Consider the following 13,558-nt stretch of genomic DNA (forward strand, 5'->3'; position numbering starts at 1 on the left):
ATGGGATAATTAGTGGTAGTCCAGTATATCTCCCAAAGACCACACTCTGCTTCTAAAGCTAATTTATATATATGGATATATATATATATATATATATATATATATATATATATATATATATATATATATATATATATATATATATATATATATATGTATGTATACATATGTTTGTATATATATACATATACATATAAATATATATATATATATATATATATATATATATATATATATATATATATATATATATATATATATATACATATATATATATATATGTATATATATACACACATTTATATATACATATATATATATATATATATATATATATATATATATATATATATATATATATATATATATATATATATATATATATATATATATATATATATATATTTAAGCATCTTTAAAATGTATTTTACATATATACATGTATATATATATATATATATATACATGTATATATGTATATATATATATATATACATATATACATGTATACATATATATAGCTTCTAAAGCTAATTTATATATATGGATATATATATATATATATATATATATATATATATATATATATATATATATATATATGTATGTATACATATGTTTGTATATATATACATATACATATAAATATATATATATATATATATATATATATATATATATATATATATATATATACATATATATATATATATGTATATATATACACACATTTATATATACATATATATATATATATATATATATATATATATATATTTAAGCATCTTTAAAATATATTTTACATATATACATGTATATATATATATATATATATATATATATATATATATATATATATATATATATATATATATATATATATATATATATATATACATATATATATATATATATATATATATATATATATATATATATATATATATATATATATATGCGTATATATATATATATATGTATATATATTTATTTATATATATATATATGTATATATATATATATATATATATATATATATATATATATATATATATATATATATATATATATATATATATATATATATATATATATATATATATATATATATATATATATATATATATATATATATATATATATTTATATATTAGGGTAGGCCACAGTCCCACATATATTTTTCAAAGTATCAATTTTTCTAGTAGCTGCATAAAATATTGTTCCTTTTACTATAAAAATCATTTTTTGTTATGAAAGTGTTTATGTAGCTCATCTCTAAGTTCTGCCGAATTTCATTTTAAGTTTCAGTTATATGAATAAATCCAAAACACAAAACTTCCATTACTTCTGTTCCGTTTTTTAATTTGTTCGGCATAATATTTACTAATGACGGCATATTTCTATTGTATTTCATGTAAACAAACGATACACGCGACGCATTCTTGTTTATTTAAAAATAATGTAAGCAACATAATCTACTGCAGCATGCAGCAGTGTTTTTCTATTTTAACTTATTTGTTGTATTTTGATTCGAATTATTCTTTTTTTTTTAAATATTTTGCATAAGTAACAGCCGCTAAATCATAAAGTTTACGTACAAAAAGAAATGTAATTAAAATTCTTTTTTATATAATTAAATACCATGAAATTTTACGATTCTTAAAGATTTTTGATTTAAAAATAAAATAACTTGTTATTTTCAAACAACATAGTTAGCTTAGATGTGTTTAAAGATAATTTAAAAAACAAGGTTAATAAAAAAAACGAAGAAGCACGTATCATAACACTAATATATTTTTTAAGAAAGCAACTAAATTTATTAATTCTATAATTATATTCATCTTTCCATTCGTTTTTAAGAAATGAAGATGTTTTACGTTTAATTATTTTTCTAGCAGTCATAAAATTTAATTCATTTTAACATTTTAACATGGCATCGCATACACAAAAAAGAAAAGAGAATTTGTCTGTAAAAAATAACTTGACTGAGTCAATTAAAAAGAAATACTCAAAAGTATTGAAATCGACAAATGAAATATGGTTGGTTGGATATCCGCTGGCAGATATTAACACCAGTTCTCTGCCTACTACTAGAGATGTCTACAGATTTTTTAGGTTTATACTATTTAAAGATTTTTATAACTTAAATTTTTTATTTCCAAAAATAACTTTATTTTTCAATTTGAAAATAAACTTAAATTCATCTTCTGTTTTGCTTGTTAAGGTATCAATTAAAAATGATGAACAATTCGATTCAAGTGTTTTCTAAATGTACAAAAGAATTAGGTACTAAAAGCAACATTTCAAAATTAAAATTAGCTGCAAAATTAACAATGAAAATCGTTAAAGTTTTTTGGGATAAAGCTGATATTCCTTGCAAGCAGGAAAAGTATATTATTGAAAGTATTATTAAGTTACATGATAAATGGAAAAGTCTTGCAAAGTCTAAACATAAATGTTTTTCAAAAAAAGATTTACTTATTCAAGGCTTTAAAAAAATAATGGATAATTTTTTTGATATTAGTTCTCCGAATTGGAAAGAATATGTTAAAAAAACCAGATCAAATTTAAATGCAGAAGAAGATATTCTCTGGTTTTCAACACTCAAAAGTGGAGTAAAAACTGGAGGACTAGGTGGAAAAGATAATTTGTTAAAATTGAGTGTCAAAAGAAAAATAGAGAAGGAGGAAAAAGAAAAATTAAGAATCGATGAAGAAAAGAAAAGAAAATTAAATGATAAAGAAATTGATTTCAGCGTTTATAAAAGTGATAGTGACTCAACTAAAGAATCATTTTTTGCTGCGTCTAGAGGTTCTATGTACTCAGATTCTCAGAGCTCTTCTAAAATTGATTATGAAGTAAATAATTTTGAATCTTCTGCAGGTGTAATGGAAAATGTTGTATCAGATAATATCAATTTAATTTTGCCAAGAAACTTTGTTTGTCATCCAATGATAACAGCAACTGCTGATAGATCTAAACTATCAAACGCATAGCTTATGATGAATGTTTCAGCAATCCTGGTTCTAGGTTACTTTTTGATTGATATTTAAATCACTAATCAGTTTCATGAGTTTTTTATTAGTGTGATTAGTTGATAAGAAAAATTATATTTTGTATTTTTTAGGTGGGGTTAAAGCTAATAATGTAGATATTTCACTAAACACAATTAGAAGAGCACGTAAGCAAAATAGACAAATTATGGCAAGAAATATAATGGCAGAATTTAAAAAAAAAGTTAGATTAGATTATTTAACTCTTCACTGGGATGGGAAACTTATGAAGCAAATATCTGATAAAAAGTTTGACTATTTAACTGTTTTAGTAAGTGGTTTTCCAAACTGCGAGGAAGGTAAAATTATATCTATTAAACCTATTCAGTCAGGCACAGGTCATTCTATATGTAAAGGAATCATAGAAGATTTAGAAAAATGGGATCTTAAAGATAATATTGTTGCCCAAGTTTTCGATACAACGGTTTGTAATACTGGAGTAAGAAACGGAGCGGCAACTCTTCTTGAAGAATGCAAGTCTATAAAAACGCTTCTCTGGCTTGCATATCGTCATCATGTTTTAGAATTAATCCTAGGGTTGTTTTGGAAAGCTTTATTTCAAAAAGAGACATTATCTGATGATAATATAGAGTTTAATAATTTTCAAAAAGAATGGCTTCACTCTAAAAAAATTCCTCTCAAACTTTCAAATAGATCCCTTGATCTTGAAAATTCATTCTTAAAACAAAAAGCAAATGAAACTCGCAATTTCTTAGAGAAAGTATTGCACTCTAAGCATCACCCAAGAGACGATTACAAAGAGGCTGTAGAACTAGCAATTTTTTTATTAGGTGGAGAATAGCCCAAGAAGTGGAAAACATGTGGTGCTCACCATCATGCAAGATGGATGGCGCATTTGCTGTATGCACCAAAGATGTTAATATTTAAAAAAGATTTACCCAAATCTGATTTAAAAAACCTTAAAATTTTTTTGACTTTTAGCTCAGCCATTTACATTAAAGCTTGGTTAGAAGCGTCAAAGGCTTGCGATGCACCAATTAATGATATAGAATTATTTAATGATCTAGAAGCACTTAAAGGTATACCAAACTTCAGTGTACCTGCTGAAAAAGCCCATATGTTTTAAGCAGACACTCTTAGTATCTAACCGAGCAGGTGTCTGTATTAAGTTTATTTTCAAATAAACTTTCTCTAAATGATAAAGATAAAATTGCAAAAAAAATGCTAGAATACGGAAAACCACTTGGTATCAATTGCGGTAAACCAACTCTTCCAGTGATTAGAAAAAATTCCGATATTTTATCTTATATTGGGAACAAGTCTTGGTTGATTTTTCATAATTTAAAAGATGATGGAAAATGGCTTAAAATTCCTTTTTCAGAATGGGACGACAATGCCTATTATTTGAAAATGAAGCTGTTTATCAAAACTCTAAAAGTGACTAATGACGCAGCCGAGAGAGGATTTAAGTTGTGTTCTGATTATCTCCAAATACTTACAAAGGTAAACCGTAAAATTAGTTGAGAAGAAATTATGAATAAAAATCTAAATAATCATACAAATCTACTTTTAGAATAAATTATAGATAAATAATATTTCTTATATTTAGGACGAGGCTGGACGAAACAAAGTTTTTATCGTGGTTGAAAATCACAGAAATCTTGTAGGCAATTTTAATAAGAAGCAATTATTCGTTGATTTAGCTGAGTATAAATAATAACCACTTTTTCATTAGCTTTTCTGTTTTTAATTAGACCCCAAAAAAATTCCAAATAAAATAACTCTTCTGTAATCCAGGCAATATACGATTTTAAAAGGGGTTATAAAAGCAGTTATTACTTGTATTGTGGTAAACCCATCCCCATATGGGGAAGGGGTATTGAAAGTGTCACCAAATATCACAAAAAAAATTACTTAGAGATATATCTTTTTTAAATATAATAGCACTGCGCATAAAAAAGGGGGCTGGGGAGGAGTTGATAAACAAGTAACACAAAATTATACATGGGGGAAGTCCAAAAAGGTTCAAAAACGTGTTGCCTATTAAATGAACAGCCTCAAATATCAACAAATATTTCCTATAGATATAAAAATTTTAATCTTTTTTCACTTTCCTACAAAATCCTTATTTTGACATATTTTAGACTAAAAATGAAAATAATCAAATCAAATTCGGCAGCACTCAATGATATTTTTTTCCAAATTTTTTTATATAGTTTGTATTCATATGTAAAAAGGATCACGTTTTTTTGCAGACATGTTAAATTTTCAAAATTTTTTGTTTTTGGCCTACCCTAATATATATATATATATATACACACATTTATATGTATATTTATATACACACATTTATATATATACATATTTATATATATTTATATATACATATTTATACATATATATATATATATATATATATATATATATATATATATATATATATATATATATATATATATATATATATATATATGTATGTATAGATACATATATATATATATATATATATATATATATATATATATATATATATATATATATATATATATATATATATATATATATATATATATATATATATATATATATATATATATATATATATATATAGTCCAAGGCGTTATAGTATTGTTAGCATGTTTAGGAGGAGCGCTACCATCATACATTCGTACTCTTGATTCCCACCAATTTCCAGATATACCAATAATATGCATTCTAATATATTTTAAATAAACCCCATTACCCTTTCCTGCAGTATCTATCAATATATATTCACTACCATAAGATGTATTAGTATATCTAAATACATCAGATCGTAAAGTAAGATCTGCGATGTAAGGTGGTAATGATGGATTTCTAGCAACAAAAGGTTGTATCCAATAGTTAAGAACAACTCCAGTAGCGTTATAAAGTTCAATTTTTAAAGTTTTTTTAAATGGCATATCAAATGTAAAATATCCTCCAAATTGAGTAGGAGTATGCACATTACTATTATTTTTATTTATACACTATACTACATTATTATTATTTAGTCCATCTCTTCTAATAGATGTGTTATTAGCTTGAGACATTGTTAATCCGTTTACTATTGATTGTGTATTTGAGTTTGAAGTTCTTCCGAATATATCGACAGGCATTTTATATATGAAAGATTTAAAAAATCTTTCAGATTCATGAAAAATCTTTGATTTTTTATATTTTTGCATTCAATAAGTTTTCAATAATATCTTGAAAACCGTATCCTTCATCTAATTTCTTTAAAAAGTAAAGACACGAGTGGCCGCAATAAGAAGTATTTCCAAATTGAACTCTTTCACTATTATAATAAACAGGATAGCGTAAGTATTCAACAAGTTCAGATGGTGGAATTTGGCTATAAGAGTCAAAAGTATACTTTACTTTATCGTCTTTATACCAACAAATCCAATGAAATCCATTAGTACTTTAATCTCTTGTATTTAATATTCCACATTCTTTTTTTATTGTTCTATTTGGTAATTGATCTCTAACAAATACACTTCTAAAATTTTTTATTTTTAGTTTTTTTGCGGCTTCTATTAATTGAAAATTAGTTAGAGGTTCATTTGGTAAGATTAATCCTTCAACATTAATAAACTTGTCCATTTTATATATAATAAACTTTTTATTATATATATTAATGATTAATTGTTAGATTCTTTAGATTTATATGTACACTTCTATATTCAAGTCTTCTATATACATATTATACAAGTTTATAAATGAATCATATTTATCAGTGTTTTGTATGAAATAGATTGAAATATCAACATTATTAATACATTCTTCACCGTAGTATTTGTAATATTGTTTTACAGCTTTTATTATTTTTTGATTAATTTCTTTAATATTATTTGTATATATCTTTATTAATTTTAATTTATGATCGTCTAATAACAAGTTTTTTAACTTGATCTACTTTATTTAATAAGCAATGTTTATAATCTTCATGTGTTATATACTTTTCAACAACATTTTTCTTTACTCCTTTACATTTTTTGTTATCTTCTCCGTGTACTTTGTAAGAATACAACTTTGATCTGAGTCCTACAAATTCTTCAATTTGTACTCCACCTGCTTCATCTTTGAACATTCCAATTACTTTCTTATTAAGACCAACTTCAAATCCTACATTAATTGCTTTAATCAATCACACTTGTATCAAATTTACTTTCAACATCATTTTTAATATCATCGTAGAAATCTTCTGTTTTTATTTCATATGCTAATGAATCTGTATCTGTGAATAATAGTTTTGCTCGATCAGCATATTTTTTCTTACATTAGAGTTTTGCTTAATTCTAAAATGCACATTCCTGAGTAAATTGGTTTGTTGTACATTAATTTTGTTCTTTTCATATGTATATTCATATGCTATTAAATTTTCATCAAATAATGTTCTACTTTCATAGTTTGATCTTGATGCAAACTTTACAGCTTAATCTCTGTTCGTTACTAATCTAACATCGACTCTGTTTTCAATATTTTCCATTGTTTTACCAAAGACTGAATTATTCATCAGTTTAAAAAAGTCTTTTTCAAATTCATTTGTTGCTTTAGTTCAAAGATTAGTATTTAGTTCAATGTATTTGCTCAACCAAGCGCTTTCTTCAAACATGACTCCTCTATGAATTTTTGTGATCTTTAGACCCAATCTTTCATACAATTTTAGATTTTCATAATGTATAACATAATTTTTCTTATGATTTAAATTTGGAATTAGTTTATCGACTTTATTTACTTTTACCCTTTCAGGAGCAAGTGGGTAATCATTATGTTCATCGTGAAGACTTTCTGGATAATCTAAATCTACTTCTTGTATGCATGGAACTGATTTCCAGTTTTTTATTTCATTTTCGTCCATCCATTTAAAACCATGTGTTGGAAGTGGTTTACTCATTGCCCATCCATATAGATTATTAGCATCTAGATATTGGATGAATGTTAATTCTTTGCTTTTGTCATATGCGCCATCCATGTACTTATTATTAGAAGCTCTTAATCTATTTGATATCATACTGATTCCACCTCTTATACCTTTCTTTATCATAAGTATCATATCATAATCACTTAGCAATTCAAATTTTACTTTTGTTAATTTTAAAGCTGCATCTCAAGCTAATCCTGGTGATGTATAATACCAAGCTGGATCTAATTTATAATTTTTCATGCAAACGTCTCTAAAATTTTCAAAGACGTCAGCTAGTAAAAGCACATCTGAAACATTGTATAAGTCATGATAGTCTCTAAAAGATTTACAATGAAACTCTCTCCATACATTTTGTGCATGTGAGTAATTATCATCACTTATATCTTCATTGTTTAATTTTGAAAAGAATAATTCTTTTGGTGGTAATTGGGTTTCATTAAATTTATCAACAGAGTCTACCCAATCATATGGATATACGCCTTTTCTGAGTAACAAATCTAATTTTTTGCCTGAATATAAATTTCCGATGTTTTTGCACTGGTCTTTTGCTAAATTCTTTGATAAAGCGTCTAAACTAAAAGGCTCAAATCTATAACTATCTAAGAAACGAAGCTCACGTTTAATTTCAATATTCTCCCCCTCTTTATTAGTAAACTCTCCAACTTTAATTTCTCTAGAAAAGCTAATGTACTTTTCTTCATTGTTTGTTATGCAACTCAATTTCCCTCCCGATAATTTCTTTATAAACAAGTGAGAATCATAGCCAGATAAATTGTGAAATAGTGCTGGAAAGAATTTTGGAATTTTATAATTTAAATTACAATTTTGATGAGCAGCACCTCTATATTTTCCAGTAATATGACAATGGTCACGTACTTTATCTTTTCTAAGATCTTTTCCACAAATGTGACATGATATTGCTGCATCAAAATAAATCTTGTTTTCAAGAGTAACTATCGTCTTTTTTGGAAATTTAATCCTATTACAAATTTTTATGATATCTTTTTGTAAACTATCAACAAAAATTTGTGCAACATCATCTGTTTCACTACTTACAGTAAATGTGGCTGGACTGCTTTGATAAAAACTTTCATCAAAACATTTAATGTAGTAGCAGAACGAACTAGGTGTATGCTTTTGATATTGTTTAGTATAAGATTCATTCGGATTTGGTGTACAAGTATTAATGGGTTTAATAAAACTTTCAAAGTCTGCATACACAACAAATGGTACTCTCATCGACCTATTATGATGAATAAATTGCATTGTTGAACCTGGTTTAGGAAGTTCAATGCGCACTGAATCATGTGTATTACAATATAGTTTGTGTTTAGATAATGATACAATATAGTTTGTGTTTAGATAATTCAGAGTTGTATCCAAGTAAACAATTTCTTCAATAGTGAATAGTACATTTTTTCTTGGATGTTTGTGAAGAAAGTAATTTGCTCAAACTTTTTATTAAGCAGTAATGATTGGTTTCACTATTTGAGATTAATAATAAATCTATTAAATGCTGACGATCATTATTCTTTGAAACACGTAAAGGATAAACTGAATTCTCGTATCCGTATACATTCACACTGATATCTTTATTATTTTTCTCAAATTGTGTAATTTTATCTAATGAAACTGGAAATTCTATCTTATCCCAATTTATTTTTTCAGCTTCATTTTTAAGGTCTTTATCAACTCTTTCAGGATGATTATTTGTTGGATTTAAAAATCTTGCAATACACCATTTAAAGCATTCATTATCTTCATTTTTCATATTAATTGTTGCTTTTTTAGTTGCTTAATTTTTATCAAGTGGAATATATGATTTAGCTTTAATAGGATTATACTCTATCATATTTATATCCATCTTTTTAATAGAAACAAATCTCCAATTTGATCCTAGCTGTTGAAATGATGATAAGTTTTCTAAATTTTTAGACTTTGCTTCTTCATAAAACTCATCTAAATCTGTTGATTCTAATACAACAGTACTCTTCATTGTAAATGGAGCAGTTGTGGTTATAGGTTCTCCTGTTTTAATATCAGTACGCTCCATTTCACAAGTGAGAACTATATTAACTTTTGATTTTCTATTTTCTTTAAGTATTTTAGTTGCACTTTTTTTAGCAGCATTCATGAAAGATATAGCATCATATCCTTTCATTCCTTCAACTGTAAATTGTTTTGTCACATTTTTAACTGCTGATTGTGACAATTTAAATTCTATTTGTTTTTTGTATACTGTATTAGAAACTATAGATTTTATTGATTCTATTTTTTTTTTAATATCAGATCCTGTATCTTCTACTTTCTTCTTAATTGGATTTGGAATATATGGTTTAACCCACTCTACAACATCATTGTAGCTGTTGATGAAATAAGACGATACATTTTTTGCAACTGTTGTCAACCTTGAAAAGAGTCCATGTTCTAAAACAGGTGCTTGAACTGATAATGGAATTTCAGGCCCATAAGAAGTTTGCCTTTGAATAATAAGACGAGGAGCAGGAACTGGTCTTTAAATAGGACGAGGAGCAGGAACTGGTCTTTAAATAGAACGAGGAGCCGGAACTGGTCTTTGAATAATAGGACGAGGAGCAGGAACTGGTCTTTGTCTCTGAGATAATGCATTAATAAGTTCATCTTTTCGCATATTATAATAATATTTAATTTTTCGCTCTTTAGCGATTTTTTTTAATTCTTTTACATTTTTGCTATTCATATCGTTTTCCATTTTATATATGAAAGATATTTTTTATTACAAAAAATTTATTTATATCATTTTTCAAAATATTTTTTCTTGTTAAAATATTTCATATGATAAATTTCATATAAAATATTATACACGCCCCCATCCTCTAACTCTACAATAATATTCTACTGTTCGCAATTTTTCAAGTTGTCTCTCATTTTGAACAGTTGTTATTCTATATACAAAAGGTTCAGGAGTTAATATTTCTGATGATATGTATGGAATCGGTTCGTCAAGTAGGTCTTTCAGACCCATGCGAAGTAGGTCTTTCGGATCCATAAGAATTATGTTTTCTATTTTTTATATAGCAAGATTTTTTTAAATCGTTTAAATTATTATTTATTTCTTCTCTTTTCCAATACAAACTGCGAGACGTAGGCTTATACATTCTATAAAATTCCATAGCTTTATCTCCCATTTTTATATATTTTTTAAATCCTTAGATTATTAAATATTTTACAACTCATCATCTGATTCACTTCATCTTTTTAACAATAACTACTTCTTGAAGTTTAACTTGTATTGACTCTATCATTGAACCAATAAAAATACCTTCAATCGTTAAGCATCCAATAGCTTCACATCTTTGTTTGATATAATCATAAGGTGAAGCTATAACAAGTGATTTTACAGTATCCTTCGGATTTACTTTGCATTGATCCGAAGGATTTACTTTGCATTGATCCGAAGGATCTACTTCACTTTTAGTTTTTCTACGACGGAAAACTGTAGTTATTTCTAAATCTTTATTACTTGTAAATAACTTTCCATATATTATTGGAGGTTTACCTGCATTATATCTTAAAATTTTTAAATTAGCAAGATTAACATTAGATTTTTTTATCTTATTTTTATATATTTCAATTTGATCTCTACAAAATTTTTCAATAGATTCAATCATTACAATAAACTTTTCTTGTTCATCAGATTTTTCTTTATCACATACAAATGACATTGAATAACCATTAAGTTTATCATTTTTAAAATCTCTATTTTCACACACACCATAGGAAAAAGAAGGTAATGTTTTAATGAGAACAGGACCAGCACCTGTTGGATATTTATATGCAAGTTGTAATTTTTGATATGGAACTGGCTTATCAGCTTTGAATATATCTTTTACAAATAAATTTTTAATATCAAATGATTCAATTGTTATAAATGCCATTATTTTTATATATAAAATATTTTTTTTATTTAATTTAAAAAAAAATATTTTTACAGTGTAGAATTTTTTTACATTTTTTTTAACTTTTCAGAATTGAATACTTCAATCTTATATCCATTATCAACCTTTCCATCACGCGATTCAAAATATTCATATCCATGTTTAGTTTCTTTCATAGCTCTATATAATGATTTGTATACTATTTCTTCCCCTGTATCTACGTTTGTTAATTTAATAGTGACTGGCTTTTTCTTAATTGATCAATCTTTCATATTTTGGATCTATTTCTTTTTTCTTTTCTTTTATCTCATGTATTCTACGACAACCAACAGGTCTTTTATCTACATTTTCTCCTTTTACTTCATGAATTCTAGGACGACCAACAGGCCTTTTTTCATCAGTTGATTCTACTACTTTTGACATTATTTTATCTTTATCTATCAACTTATTATCTATAGCTAGCATTAATAATGTTACATAACTGTCTGATGTTTTTGTTATATTATTTTCTCTCAATAGATTTTGTAAATCTTTTCTAGTATAATACATTTTTATTATATAAAGAAAAAAATTTTCAAAATGCATTTTTATATAAAATTAATGAATTTGAGTAAGCCTGTTTCCATCTGATTGAAAGTTTAATAATTTATCTGATATTACAAGAGCATATGCCGTAGTATTTGCTGGTACTGCAGTATTAAATGTTGCATTAATTGATATATTTACTATTAATGAATCTAATCTTTCTCTTTGATTACTAACATCAAAAACCATAATTGGAAATAAATCTCTATATTCAGTATATAGAATGTTTCCATTTGTAATCAAGTCACTAGTTCCATAAAATTTTTCACTAAAATCAGATGCAGTACCATAAGCTAATGAATACTTCATATTTGGAAATGATAGATTATAGTTAAGTTCAGGATAATTTTTATTACTAACAACAACTTGCATATTTTGCAAGTCGCAATGATCGAATAATGAAGGATTTGTTGTTTGATCTAATAACTTATTTGTTTGAAATCCAACAATGACATATCTAGGTCTTTCAGAAGATGCCTTTGGACTAAGTTGCCAATTAAATGATGTAGTTTGTGGTACTGTCATACTATTAAGACGACGCTCTCTGTAAGCTGATTTGATAGTTACTTTTGATGATATCATACTGAGAAGTTTAGATTCTTGTTCAAATGATGAATCTAACTGTGGAATGTATAATGCTACTTTATCAAGAACAACTTTACCAGCAACTACATTATTAGCTCTAAATATGGCATTATTGTCACTTCCTCTAGTAAGATGAATGTTTGTATAAATCCAAAAACAGATTTGTCATATTCATCGCAGAAATCAAAAATGTGGTTCAAAGGTATGCGAAATGAAAATGCTCCTTTTGTAGTTGGTTTTTGTATTATTACTCCTTGCCTAATTGCAAATCCAACGTTATCTGTTAGCGATGCTGTTGTTGAGAAATCTTTATACCATTATTGATTTAATCCCTTTGAAACTTGAAAATTGTTAGAATATTTTAACAATCCAAGCATTGTTGTCGCTACACCTGGATTATCAATTGTCTCTACATCTGATAATTTATATGATATCCTATCGAATAGATGCATGATACCATTATTTATTAAAGATATTACATCTGTATTAGCATAAGCTGTCCCATCATT

General features: G+C 25.6%; 2 protein-coding genes across 2 annotated transcripts; one reads left to right on the forward strand and one right to left on the reverse strand.

Annotated features, from left to right (window-relative positions):
• The first annotated feature begins 1,893 nt into the window (after nt 1-1,893).
• Nucleotides 1,894-4,743, forward strand: LOC136079754 (uncharacterized). The gene is made up of 3 exons (XM_065796062.1): nt 1,894-2,115; nt 2,225-4,517; nt 4,624-4,743. Exons 1-2 carry the CDS (start codon nt 1,931-1,933, stop codon nt 2,994-2,996), a joined length of 957 nt encoding a protein of 318 aa, XP_065652134.1. The 5' UTR covers nt 1,894-1,930; the 3' UTR covers nt 2,997-4,517; nt 4,624-4,743.
• A 3,402-nt stretch (nt 4,744-8,145) lies between these two features.
• LOC136079347 (uncharacterized) lies at nt 8,146-9,733 on the reverse strand. Its single transcript, XM_065795080.1, has 2 exons — nt 9,376-9,733; nt 8,146-9,260 (listed from the first exon to the last, which is right to left on the reverse strand). Exons 1-2 carry the CDS (start codon nt 9,731-9,733, stop codon nt 8,146-8,148), a joined length of 1,473 nt encoding a protein of 490 aa, XP_065651152.1.
• Between the last annotated feature and the right edge of the window lie 3,825 nt (nt 9,734-13,558).

The sequence above is a fragment of the Hydra vulgaris genome, chromosome 04, assembly GCF_038396675.1.
Source record: "Hydra vulgaris chromosome 04, alternate assembly HydraT2T_AEP".
Taxonomy (NCBI): Eukaryota; Metazoa; Cnidaria; class Hydrozoa; order Anthoathecata; family Hydridae; genus Hydra; species Hydra vulgaris.

What these genes read in the sequence shown, in the direction of transcription:
- LOC136079754 (XM_065796062.1), top strand. Translation starts at nt 1,931, where the DNA reads ATGGCATCGCATACACAAAAAAGAAAAGAGAATTTGTCTGTAAAAAAT. An exon ending in GATGTCTACAGATTTTTTAG is followed by an intron (nt 2,116 to 2,224) that starts GTTTATACTATT and finishes TTGCTTGTTAAG; the next exon opens with GTATCAATTAAAAATGATGA.
- LOC136079347 (XM_065795080.1), bottom strand. Translation starts at nt 9,733, where the DNA reads ATGAAAAATGAAGATAATGAATGCTTTAAATGGTGTATTGCAAGATTT. An exon ending in ACAAACATCCAAGAAAAAAT is followed by an intron (nt 9,261 to 9,375) that starts GTACTATTCACT and finishes CACATGATTCAG; the next exon opens with TGCGCATTGAACTTCCTAAA.